General features: G+C 37.9%; 1 protein-coding gene across 1 annotated transcript; it reads right to left on the reverse strand.

Moving 5' to 3' along the window:
- Nucleotides 1-496: 496 nt before the first annotated feature.
- On the reverse strand, nucleotides 497-3,248 carry LOC135597261 (transcription factor bHLH30-like). Its single transcript, XM_065089974.1, has 2 exons — nucleotides 1,761-3,248; nucleotides 497-1,182 (listed from the first exon to the last, which is right to left on the reverse strand). The coding sequence occupies exons 1-2, from the start codon at nucleotides 2,406-2,408 to the stop codon at nucleotides 718-720; spliced, it is 1,113 nt and encodes a 370-aa protein (XP_064946046.1). The 5' UTR covers nucleotides 2,409-3,248; the 3' UTR covers nucleotides 497-717.
- Between the last annotated feature and the right edge of the window lie 8,411 nt (nucleotides 3,249-11,659).

Here is an 11,659-nt window from a genome sequence, read left to right on the forward strand (position 1 = left end):
AGTTCCAGTAATGTTCTATCATTCCTAACATGCAGAACCACATTAATTTCTGAATAGTTGTCTTGAAACTATTCTTTACTGATTGTAATTGTCTTGGAAACAAAGCATCAATAGACCACTCCAAATAAAAAATCTGTGTCTAATTACATCAAAGAAACAAAAGAAATCACCATTCTGATCAAAGAAAACATCGATAAACATCACCATTAATTGTACATGATAAATGCGAATTCCAAGATCAAACTGTGACTGTAATGCTCACAAGAAGAAGTTGGCACTACTTTGAGTCCATTGCCTACCGAGGATGGAAACTCCACCTTTTCGTGCAGGCCTGCACGACTCTACGTGTAAGAGAGCCAACGCAAGTCTCAGTAAACAACGAATGCATGGGAAAGCTACGAAGGTTCGCATCGAACCGTCCATTCCATCATAATCCTTGTCTCAACCACTCGCTTGAAACTAACGGACGGCTTGGGTCAACAATTATCCTGGGAAAGATCATCCAAAGTGTTGACTTCCTCTTTCTTACGTTCAGTGTATTTATTGTACATATCACGGAAAAGATCCACCCCCAACCCTTTCGGCTATACCTCCGACATAGCTTTCACGGCTCTGCAATCCCACAGACCCAATACATATACTGGCCCATAGAATACAATCGACACAGATGACTACAAAAAAGGAAATGACTGCATATGGTTGTAATGTGGTATCGAGTCATATGGACCGGTGTTCGAGTGTGCTGGACAAGGTGGTGGTGCGCTGCCGCTTGATGCCGCCGGCTGCAGTTGGCTCGTCAGTCGACGATGCCCGCTCCATGACGGCTCTGAGCGCGTCCTGGATCGATGCGACGGACTGCTCCGGCTGCTGGTGGTCGGCACCATCTTCTCCGGTGATGACAAGCACGTGCTTGATGCGGCCGCCGAGGGTGGCTATCTCGGCCTTGAGCGTGCGCAGTTTCAGGACCTTGAGGGCTTTGATGAGATCCGGGAGGAGGTCCGACCGGTCGTCGCAGCACAGGGAAGCCCTCACTAGGAACCTGCCATCCTCGTCGTTGGTGGCGTCGACGGTGAGCTCGTCGGTCTCCGTGGGAAGTGGGCTGTCTTCTGCCATCTCCAACGTCTGGCGCTTCAATTCTTTGACGTGTTGGATCACCTCCGCAAGCAACGACGCCTTGTCTGTCTGCACAACAGATTTAGATCAAGTTAAGAGGAAGAAGGAAGTGGGAATTGCTTTCTCTACTTCTGAACTGTACAACCACAGAGGTGAAAGAGAACAGTGGAGGAAGCTAGATGTGCTTGCATGCACGCCTCCACATGGGAATGGAATGGGAGGACGACAAGCTACTGCTACTGAGTTCCTTTATCTGACAGGAGTACGCATGTATGTCTTTCTTAGGTCCATCGTTTTGCCGGCAGCAACAATCTCATCGCAAGCTTTCTGTGAGTCAGCTCCTCACCTGGTTCCACTTTATCATGTCAACGAAGCGGCTCTTCCACAACACTTGTCCTTCCTCTCCTCCCTCTTCTCTCCCTCCTTCCCACAACACTTAGTACCCCCAAACACACAAAGGACTGCAGTAAATGAGCCGAGTTTTGTCGCATAATGGAATCCTAGGAAAATCTTACTAGATCTCTGTAGTTAATAGCCGAGATATGGAACGATCTCTGTCAATTGTGGATGGAGAATTAAGAAAGATGGTGTAATTATCAGAGATGTAAGTGAAGATCGATTGGTCATGGGGTGTAGTGTATGCTTACTTTGGTGGTGCTGGGGAGCAAGCTGCGCAACCGAGCGAGATGGGCGTTGATGCGCTCGCGGCGTCGTCGCTCGGCCTCGCTGTGACTCTTTGATGCGGCGAGCGCCTTTGCGTCCATGATTTCCTGGGGTGTCATCTTGCCCAGCTCGGCATGAAGACCTGCGAAGGGGGATGAAGACATCAACCCCCGGCCGCGAATCAGTACTTCTGGTCCCATGTAAAGTCCCGCCAATCCCAAGGGGTCCGATGACGACGATCCGAGACCGCCGCCGTCGCACGCGAACTGCAGCGCCGTTGACGCCCGACGTGCATACAAGTCATGGTAGAACGCAGGCAGTGGCGGAGGTGGGAGCGGTGGAAGAGAAGGAAAGAAGCGTTCTTGATCGCGAGCCAGCGCCAAGCTGTTTACGAGCGGAAGCGGCCATGGAAGAACAGCAGCAGCAGCGCTAGCAGCATCAGTCACGATGGATTGGGCTGGAAACATTAGCGAAGCAGCACCTGCTCCAGTTTGGCTGTTGTTGTGGGTGGCGTTGGAGTCATCTTCTTGATAGCCATGGAAGTCGTGGGCCTCACGACCGTTGTCCATTCTTGGACTCTCGAAGCCTGTGAACTCCCCGTGTATATAGTTCTCGCCACGCAGCACGAGCATGCTACAATGATGCCTTTAGAGGGGGTGGAAGAGCTTTTTGTCTTCCCCTTTGGCCTTGTAATCCTTGCGGGAGAAATGAAGGGTACGGCGAAGACCTGTTTTACTTTGCTCTTACGCGATTCGCTCTGCCATTCCCCATGTTCCAAGGGGCTCACCACGTAGACATATTATTACGCTGCTGCAGCTGAGGCCGCTGCTACCGCGACAGAGGAGAGAATAGAGAAAAGGAATAGGAAGGGAAGAAGGGAAAGAAATATATTGGGAGGAAGGAACGCAGATGAATTTAGCCAAAGGGAGAATACAAACCAAAAGATTACAGCGGCCCACGTCGGTCAAGCTCCATGTTCTACCCCTCCCTCTTCCCTCCTTGGCTTTCCAGTTCCACGCCTCTCTTCCTGCTTCCCCAGAACGTAGCAATCATTGTGTCTTGACATACACTCCTCTCTTTCTCTCTCTCACACACTGTTTCTTTCTTTGCAACTGTATCTCTACTTACACAAGCTTCAGTAACGTGATCTCACCGATCTTTGTTTCTCCACCTACACCCTCGTCTGTCTAGAGAGATTCTACAGAGTACTCGACACTGCTTTCTTAAAACGCACACCCTCTCTCTCTCTCTCTCTCTCTCTGGATGCAGCTAAATCTCTCTACTTATACTGGCTTCAGTAACGTGATCTCTCACCTATCTTTTCTTCTTCACATACACCGTTGTTTCTCTAGTGAGATCCTACCGAGTACATGAGATTTGATTTCCTACAACTCTCTCTCTTTCTCACTCTGTCTCAGGTCTTCATCTTCTTCTCTTCCACTGAAGAGAGTTTGTGGAGCTGTTTTATCTGGAAAAGATGTGGGACTGGGAGTGAGTTACTACTAGAATACGGACCGGCAGTGGCTTGGGTGGGCGGGCACATGCGCTTGAGCTGGTCCCCCAGCGCTTGGCCTTTCCATCTCTTTTACCTCCCCATTCAATGATCTGAATGATGTCTCCACCACAAGCAAATGGGGGAGGAAGGCAGGAGAGAGAGAGAGAGAGACGAGGTTGATGATGATGTCAGTGATACCATGGCCTTACGTTGGTAATGGAGGCATTGATTCTTTGTTCCCTGTGTACACCTTGGTGTGGCGATTATGTACTTAGATTGAGCAAATGCATGCAGTGACTGTCCCCCTGCCTTTTGGGCCGCTAATTAGTGCCCTCAGTTGCCGACTCAGTGTACTTAATGCTGCATGAGATTGCAATGTCTTAGATCGATTCCGAGAGAGAAAATTTGGGGATGTTTAAACCTTCGTTAATCAGTTTTCTCACCCACCAACAAATTGATTTAGGCTTCTTGATAATAAAACCAATTGATATAGTTTATGATTTAATCTGTGTTTTGAGTGATGCGGGACTAACTTCGATTATGAAGAGACGATTAAAGCAAGAAGAATCGACCGGAGTGGAACATGTTAAAAGATTGGATGTTGAGCCGAAGGATTGATCGACGTGTCGACAGAAAACTTCATGCAATGAGTTCGGGCATTGGGCCTAGAAAAACAGATATTGCACCAAGAAGATCAGAGTTGCGGAGGTCAACATGTCGATTGGGCAAAAGGCCGCAAAAGAGGATGATGCACTGAAGGATTGGACAAAGCGCCGATGAACCGATGACATACCGGACAACATGTGATTAATATTTTGTAATAATTGTTTAGATCGAAGTAATTTTAAGTTGTAATTGGGTTGAAATTAGGCCAACTGAATTAGGGGCCAATTGGGGCTATGTTGGGGCTATTTTAGGCTAAGAGAAAGGTTCATTTAGTAACCCAAAAGTAAGGTCCGGTGGTGGCATCGCTAGAAGCTTAGTTTTCAAGACAATCTCCGAGAGGTAATAGTACTGCCAGAATGGGTGGTGTTACCACCCAGTGTCAAACGGTGGTACTACTAGTCTGGGTGGTAGTACCACCCAGATATAGTCTCTCAAATTGTGTCAGACAATGGTATCGTCAGTTTGGGTGATAGTACCGCCCAGTGTTAGTGTTACAAGCGATAGTACCGCCCAACACAAGTGGTGGTACAACTAGAACCCGGGAAACCTAGGATGAGACCTTTTTTGGTTCTATTTTTGAAGTCATTTATGGTCTATAAATACCCCAGCTATTCCTGTATAGAGATGTAAGAATTGAGTAGAAAGGGGAAAAAAATTCTAAGTTAAAAAGTGTTGTAATCTCTCCAAGTTTAGTGAGTCTCTTCCTCCTAGAGTTAGAAGGTTTCTATGGGAGGAATGAAGCCTAAAAGAAAGAGAGGTGTAAAGGTTCTCTCCTGAGCCTGTGAAAAGGAGAAAGATGTGTAAAAAGATAGTTGATCTTCGCCCATTGAAAGAAGATCGGTAGTGGAAGCTGGTGGCCTCGATGAAGAGGAATCGGAAGTGGATGTAGGTCACGACGACTGAACCACTATAAATTTGGTTTGCATTTACTTTATACTTTTCATTCATATTGTAAACTAATTTACTTATTCACTATGCTTACGAATGCTTTCATGTTAAACTCATCTTTCCGATATAAGCTTTATCGAACATAAGTTTTCAAACTGATGTTTTTAATGTAAGCACTGATTCACCCCTGCTCTTAGTGCCGAATTGATCATAACAGTTAGCATTAGAGCCATGTCTCTCTCGGTTGGATTAACACCCAAGAGATATACTTTTTTCGACTTTCAAGAGGGTCTTTCTATCATTCATCCTCCTATGTTCAATGGGACGGACTACACATATTGGAAAACTAGAATGAGGATTTTCTTGCTTTCTACGAACTTAGATTTATGGAATATTATTGAAAGCGATTTTGAAAAGTCTTCCAAACCAATGAACAAATGGAATGATTTAGAAAAGAAAACTTTCTCTTTGAATACTACAGTGATGAACGCTTTGCTTTTTGCTCTAGATAAAAATGAATTTAATTAGATTTCTATTTGGGAAACTACACTTGACATTTGACATACTATTGAAATCACATACGAAGGCACTAGTAGAGTTAAAATATCTAAAATAAATCTTTTGATGCATGATTTTAAATTATTTTGAATGAAGCCAAGCAAAACTATTGTTGATATGTACACCTGTTTTAAGGATGTCGTTAATAATTAAAATGCACTTGGTAAAAGTTTTTCAAATTTTAAACTTATTAACAAAGTTTTATAATTACTTTCTAAAAATTGGGATTCGAAAGTAACGACAATACAAGAGGCAAAAGACTTAAATAAGTTTTTACTTAAAGAACTTATCGGGTCTTTGATAATCTACAAAATGACTTATGTGGCACATGACGAACTTGAGAACAACCTTCCAAAGAACATGAAAGATTTTGTACTTATAACAAAAGAAGACCACTTAAGCGAAAGCTCAAGTGATGATAAACTTAATCTCCTAACAACAAAGTTTAAAAAGTTCAAACAAGAATAAAAAATAAAAAACAAACTTAAAAAGAAGAGGTTGATAAAGAAGAAGAAGACACTTAAGGTGACTTGGGACAAATCGAGTACCTCTAAAGACGAGGAGTAAACCAAAAAGACAAAGTGGTGAACTATGCCTTGGTGGCTCTCGACGATGAGGTAAATGACTCACCCGAAACATCTTTATTTTACTATGAAATTACTTAATACTTTTCATGAGTTATTTTTAAATTAATTAGTAAAAAATAAAAAAAATATATAAAAAATATCATTCTCTCTTTCTAGTCATTTTGAAAAAAAAAATTAAAAATTTGATCATGACAATTGCATGTTAACTCATAGCACTAAGCATGAAAAGTCAGATTCACTTAAAAAGAAAAATACATTACTATAACAAACAAAATGATTTTGATTGAAAATACTTTATATTTAATAAAATCATGCTTGATGTTTTAATGATGTAATCATATAATGAAAATGTTAAAAGGTTTGGTATCATGCTTGATGATTTTATATTATGCATGAGGATTTGAAGCAATGATGATTTGAAATCATATGTTTTGGAATTATGTGTTACACTTTTGATCTTGATAATTTTTGTGATAAATCTTGCTCTTTATGATGCATGTTTTGATTTGGCATAAAAGACAAAGACATGCTTGTATGAAATAAATCACATAAATTGAAACAACTAAAAAGTGGAAAGTATTTTTCTTGAAAATTTCTCAAAGTCTATCTTATCGAGTTTTTTAATAAAAGATTGATGAATTTATGTTATTTTATGAATCTCTTGAACTAAGAAAGTGATTTTGATTATGTTACAAATTAAATTTGAATGAGTTTTATCCGAATCATGATCTTGATTTCTCAATATATATAACTTGAGAATATTTTTTAAGAATCATGATTTTTCTTACGGATTCTAGGAATTATAACTTAAAATTTTTTAATATATTAATCATGATCTTGACAACTAAAGATTTTTTATAGATGAATTGAGATATTTTATTCTCCTATATTCCTTTTTTCTATTTACTAAAGGGAATATCTTTTTCAGAATTCATGACTTAAAGATTTCCCTCACTATTCGATCTCCTAAGATTTTTTTTTTAATATTTTTTTAAATAAAAAAGAAGATCAAAATGAATCATGTCTTTTGGTATTCACATGATCATTGATATTATATCTTTCTTGATATAATTTTCATTATGTATACTTCTTTTGTATTTATGATTGTATACCTTATGTGATGCTTAGAGAATTGATGTAAATGGAAATAAATTGTACCCTTGTATTATTCCCCTCTTTTTGCCAATGACAAAGGAGGAGAAAGAATTGCTAGTGCGTACATCTCAAAAGAGAACAAAAAATTATTAGCTTACAAAATTCAAGAAGAAGCAAATTATGTTAGCTTGCACATCGCAAAGAAAAGCAAACTTACTAGCTTGTATGTTTTAAAATGATATAAAATTTGCTAGCTTGTATGTTCCAAAATGATATAAATCTTACATTCTTTTTCAAAAAACTTGCTAGCTTGAATATTGCAAAGAAAAAAAAACATGATATCTTGCACATCTTAAAAGATGAAAAAGTTTTGCTAACATTCATATTTGAAAAACTTACTAGATTGCATGATGATATATGCAATGATATTTCAAAAACTTGAAACTATAATTATAATGCAATGATTTGAAATTATATCTCAAAAACTTGCTAGTTGCACTTCTCCTTTTGTTGATGACAAAGGAGGAGAAGTCATGATGACGATCATGGATGAAATGATGTATTGAAATTTTGATTATGCATGATTTTATGATGACATGTTGCTTGGATTTATAATTTATTTTTGAATTTATGTTTCTATTAATATAACATATTGATAGGGGGAGTTTGGTTTAAATTCCGTCATCAATTATTTGTCATCATAAAAAAATGGAGAGATTGTTGAATCTTAGATTTTGATGATTAAACCAATTGATAAAGTTTATGATCTAATATGTGTTTTAAGTGATGCAGGATTAACTTCGATTATGAAGAGACAATTAAAGCGGGAAGAATCAATGTTGGGTCGGAGTAGAATATGTCAAAATATTGGACATTGAGCTGGAGGATTGGTCGACGTGTCAGTAGAAGGCTTTATGTTATGAGTTCAAGCATCGGGCCTAGAAGAGCGGACATTATACCAAAAAGATTGGAGTTGCGGAGGTCAACATGTCGATTGGGTAAAAAACCACAAAAAGAGGATGATGCGTTGAAGGATTGGACGAAGTGTCGATGAACCAATTGTTTGGAATGAATTGGCACTAAGAGGGAGGGGGGTGGGGGGGTGTGAATTAGTGTAGCGGATAAAATTATGTCGGTTCAAAAAAATTTCTTCGTTCGATTAAAACCAATTTCGGAAAAATGTTAACTTGAAACACGTTTGTAAGAGTGTGTCGCTAGCATAATGAGGAAGTATGGTAGTTTGCAATAAATGTAAATAGTAAAGTAGAAATGCAAACCATATTTTATAGTGGTTCAGTCATCGTGACCTACATCTACTCCCGATTCCTCTTCCATCAAGGCCACCGATATCCACTAATGATCTTCTTTCAATGAGCGAAGATCAACTATCCTTTTACACCCCTCTTCTCCTTTTCATAGGTCTAAGAGATAACCTTTTACAACCCTCTTTTACAAGGTATCCCTCACACACATCCATTAGAACTCTCTCTAAGATTTAGGAGGAGAGAACTCAACTTTCTAATAGAGTTTACAACTTTAGAATTACAGAGTTTTGCTCAACTTTCTAGTATTTATAGACCCCAAATGACTTCAAAACTGCGATCCAAAATTCAAATCCACGAGATTTTGGGGTACGGGAGATACCACCGCCTGCACTTAGCGGTACCACCACTTGTAGCTTGACACTAGGCTACAAGTGGACCCAACAACTGCCTGACACAGTCTGGTGGTACCATTGCTTGACAGTCTCTTGAAGACTGTGTCTGGGCTATACCACCGCCTGACACAGTCTCGGAGACTATGCCACAACCGTTCCACATGTTAGGTCATTGTTTGGGCCTTCCACTGGACCCAACACAGCCCAAACTTGGGTCTAGTTGGCCCCTAATTGAGTTGGCTTAATTTCAACCCAATTATGTGCTAACTACGAATTTTAAGGCATACACTAAGCTAAATAAATATGGTAAGTCTAGGTTTCTTCCGGCGAGCTTCCAGCGAACTTCCGATGATCTCTCGACAATATTCCAATGGACTCCCGGCAAGCTCCTAGACTTCACGACGATCTTTTTGGCGAGTTTTGATGAGCTTCTTTGGCAAGCTCCTAGACTTCTCAGTCAATTCTGGTAGAACTTCCGACGAACGTCTAGACTTTCGACGAACTCTCGAACTCCTAACGAAATCTCAGTCAATTCTGCCTTGATCGCTATCATAGTTAATCTTGCATACTTAAAACCTAGTTTAATCTAGACAATTATTGTAAAGCTAATCAAATGTTGTCTAGTATGTCATTGGTTCATCGACGCTTCGTCCGAATCTTCGACGCATTGTCCTCTCTTGCGGCCTATTACCCAATCGGCCAGTTGACCTCCGCAACTCTAATATCCTTGGCTCAATTTCTGCTCTTCTTGGCCCGATGCCAGAACTCATGGACTGAAGCCATCTGCCGATATGTCGACTGGTCTTTTGGCTCGAGTCCAATCTTCTAAGATGTTCCACACTAGCACAACATGATTCTTCATACCTTAATTGTCTCTCCCTGATCGAACTTCTTGCGTCACTCAAAATGCAGATCAAATAATAAACACTATCAATTAGTTTCATCATCAAAATATGAGATTCAACAATCGCCCCCTCTTTGATGATGACATCCAATTGATGACAGAGTTAACCTTAACTTCCCGTATCAATATGCCATATTCATAGAACCTTGAATTCAAATTGAATTCAAGTTAAAGTAATCATGATTCACATCATATGCAATACATCGTATACATCATCATAATAAAATCATGAGTATTGCATTCATCATATGCATGATCATTATCATAAGTATCATCATGGTATCAAAGTATATTACATCCTACCATGTATGATTCTCATATCATCATATCTTCTCCCCCTTTATTATTAACAAAAAGGAGAAGTGCAATTATCAAGTTTTAGATATGTAATTTCAAATCATTATATTATAAATATAATATCAAGTTTTATCATCATGTAAGTTAGTAATTTGGCAAGTGTTACTTGAAGTATGAAGGTTAGCAAGTTTTCGAAAAAGAATACAAGATAGCAAGTTTTATATCAAGCAAGCTAACAAATTTTGTATCATGCAAGCTAGCAAATTTTACATCATTTTAGAATATACAAGCTAGTGAGTTCTTTCTCTCCCTTTGTCTTGTCAAAAAGAAGGGAAGAATATAATTTTATAATTCTTTTCCCTCTACATCAATTTTCACATCATGACAAAGATAAATTTAAATAAAATGTGATGAGGTATACAATTTATGAATACGAGAGAGTATCATAAATAAATTATGACATGAAAGATATAATATCAAAGATTATTTGAATACTAAAAGACATGATTCATATAGAAAATTATCTATAAAGGCAAGAATCATATGAGAATAAAAGAAAATCTCAAGTTAAGAAATCAAGAGAACGTTCATGATTTTATTGAAAAATCTCATTTAGATTCAAATATTCTAATCATCAAAATCATTATCAAGAGATTCCAAATGACATAAATAGATTTATCAATCTCTTGAGATGCTAGCGATTTTCTTTCTCCTCTTTTTCATTTTAAACAAGAAAGAAGAAGAGGAGAATTTTGTAATAGTACAATTCATTTCCTTCTTACATCAATGCTCTAACCATCACATAAATACAAAGGTGTCATATGAAAATCATGACATGAAAGATGGAAGATCAAGAAAGATCAATTGTGAATGATTCATCTAAATAATTCTCCTTTTTAGTAATTAGCAAAAATAAATCTTAAGAGATCAATTAGTATGAAAAATCTTAAGTCATGAATTTTGAAAAAGATATTCTCTTTAGTAAATCACAAAAAGAAACAAGGAGAAAAAAATCTCAATTCATAGAAAGATCTCAAGTATCAAATATCAATAAATCAAGATCGTGATTTGGATTAATAGCTCATTCAAATCTAAGTCATCAAAATCACTTTAGAGATTCATAAAATAATATAAATAGATTCATTAATCTCTTTTTTCAAAAAATTGATAAAGTAGAGAGAAAGAAAATTTTCAAGAAAAAATGCTTTCCTCTTTGTAGTTGTTTCAATAACTGTGATTTATTTCATACAAGTATACCTTTTTCATTTATGTCAAATAAAAATATACATCAATATTTAAAATAAAAAAAGAACTTTCATTATGGCAAAGTTTAATAAGTCATTAATCACAATAATCATCACGCATAATTTTGAAATATAAACTCATTAAGCATGATCATTATGCATCATTGCTTTGGGCATGATACTTAAAACATGGTTTCAAGTTTTCAAGGTATAACATGCACAATTTCAAACTATAAACTCATTAAGCATGATATCAAACCTCTTAAGATTTTCATTAAAACATCAAGTATGGTTTCATTGAACATGAGACATCTTCAATCAAAATTAAAAAGCAATACGAAAATCAACATGATACATACTATTGCTTCTTAAAAACATACATAAGATTAATCTTATTAGGTATACAAGCATTAGATTTATATCTAATATTTTATTATATTTTCATAAAACATGCAATTATCATTATCATTTTCAAAATTACTAGCATGATCC

Source organism: Musa acuminata, chromosome BXJ1-11, assembly GCF_036884655.1.
Source record: "Musa acuminata AAA Group cultivar baxijiao chromosome BXJ1-11, Cavendish_Baxijiao_AAA, whole genome shotgun sequence".
Lineage (NCBI taxonomy): Eukaryota > Viridiplantae > Streptophyta > Magnoliopsida > Zingiberales > Musaceae > Musa > Musa acuminata.

What these genes read in the sequence shown, in the direction of transcription:
- LOC135597261 (XM_065089974.1), bottom strand. Translation starts at nt 2,408, where the DNA reads ATGCTCGTGCTGCGTGGCGAGAACTATATACACGGGGAGTTCACAGGC. An exon ending in TGCTCCCCAGCACCACCAAA is followed by an intron (nt 1,183 to 1,760) that starts GTAAGCATACAC and finishes TCTGTTGTGCAG; the next exon opens with ACAGACAAGGCGTCGTTGCT.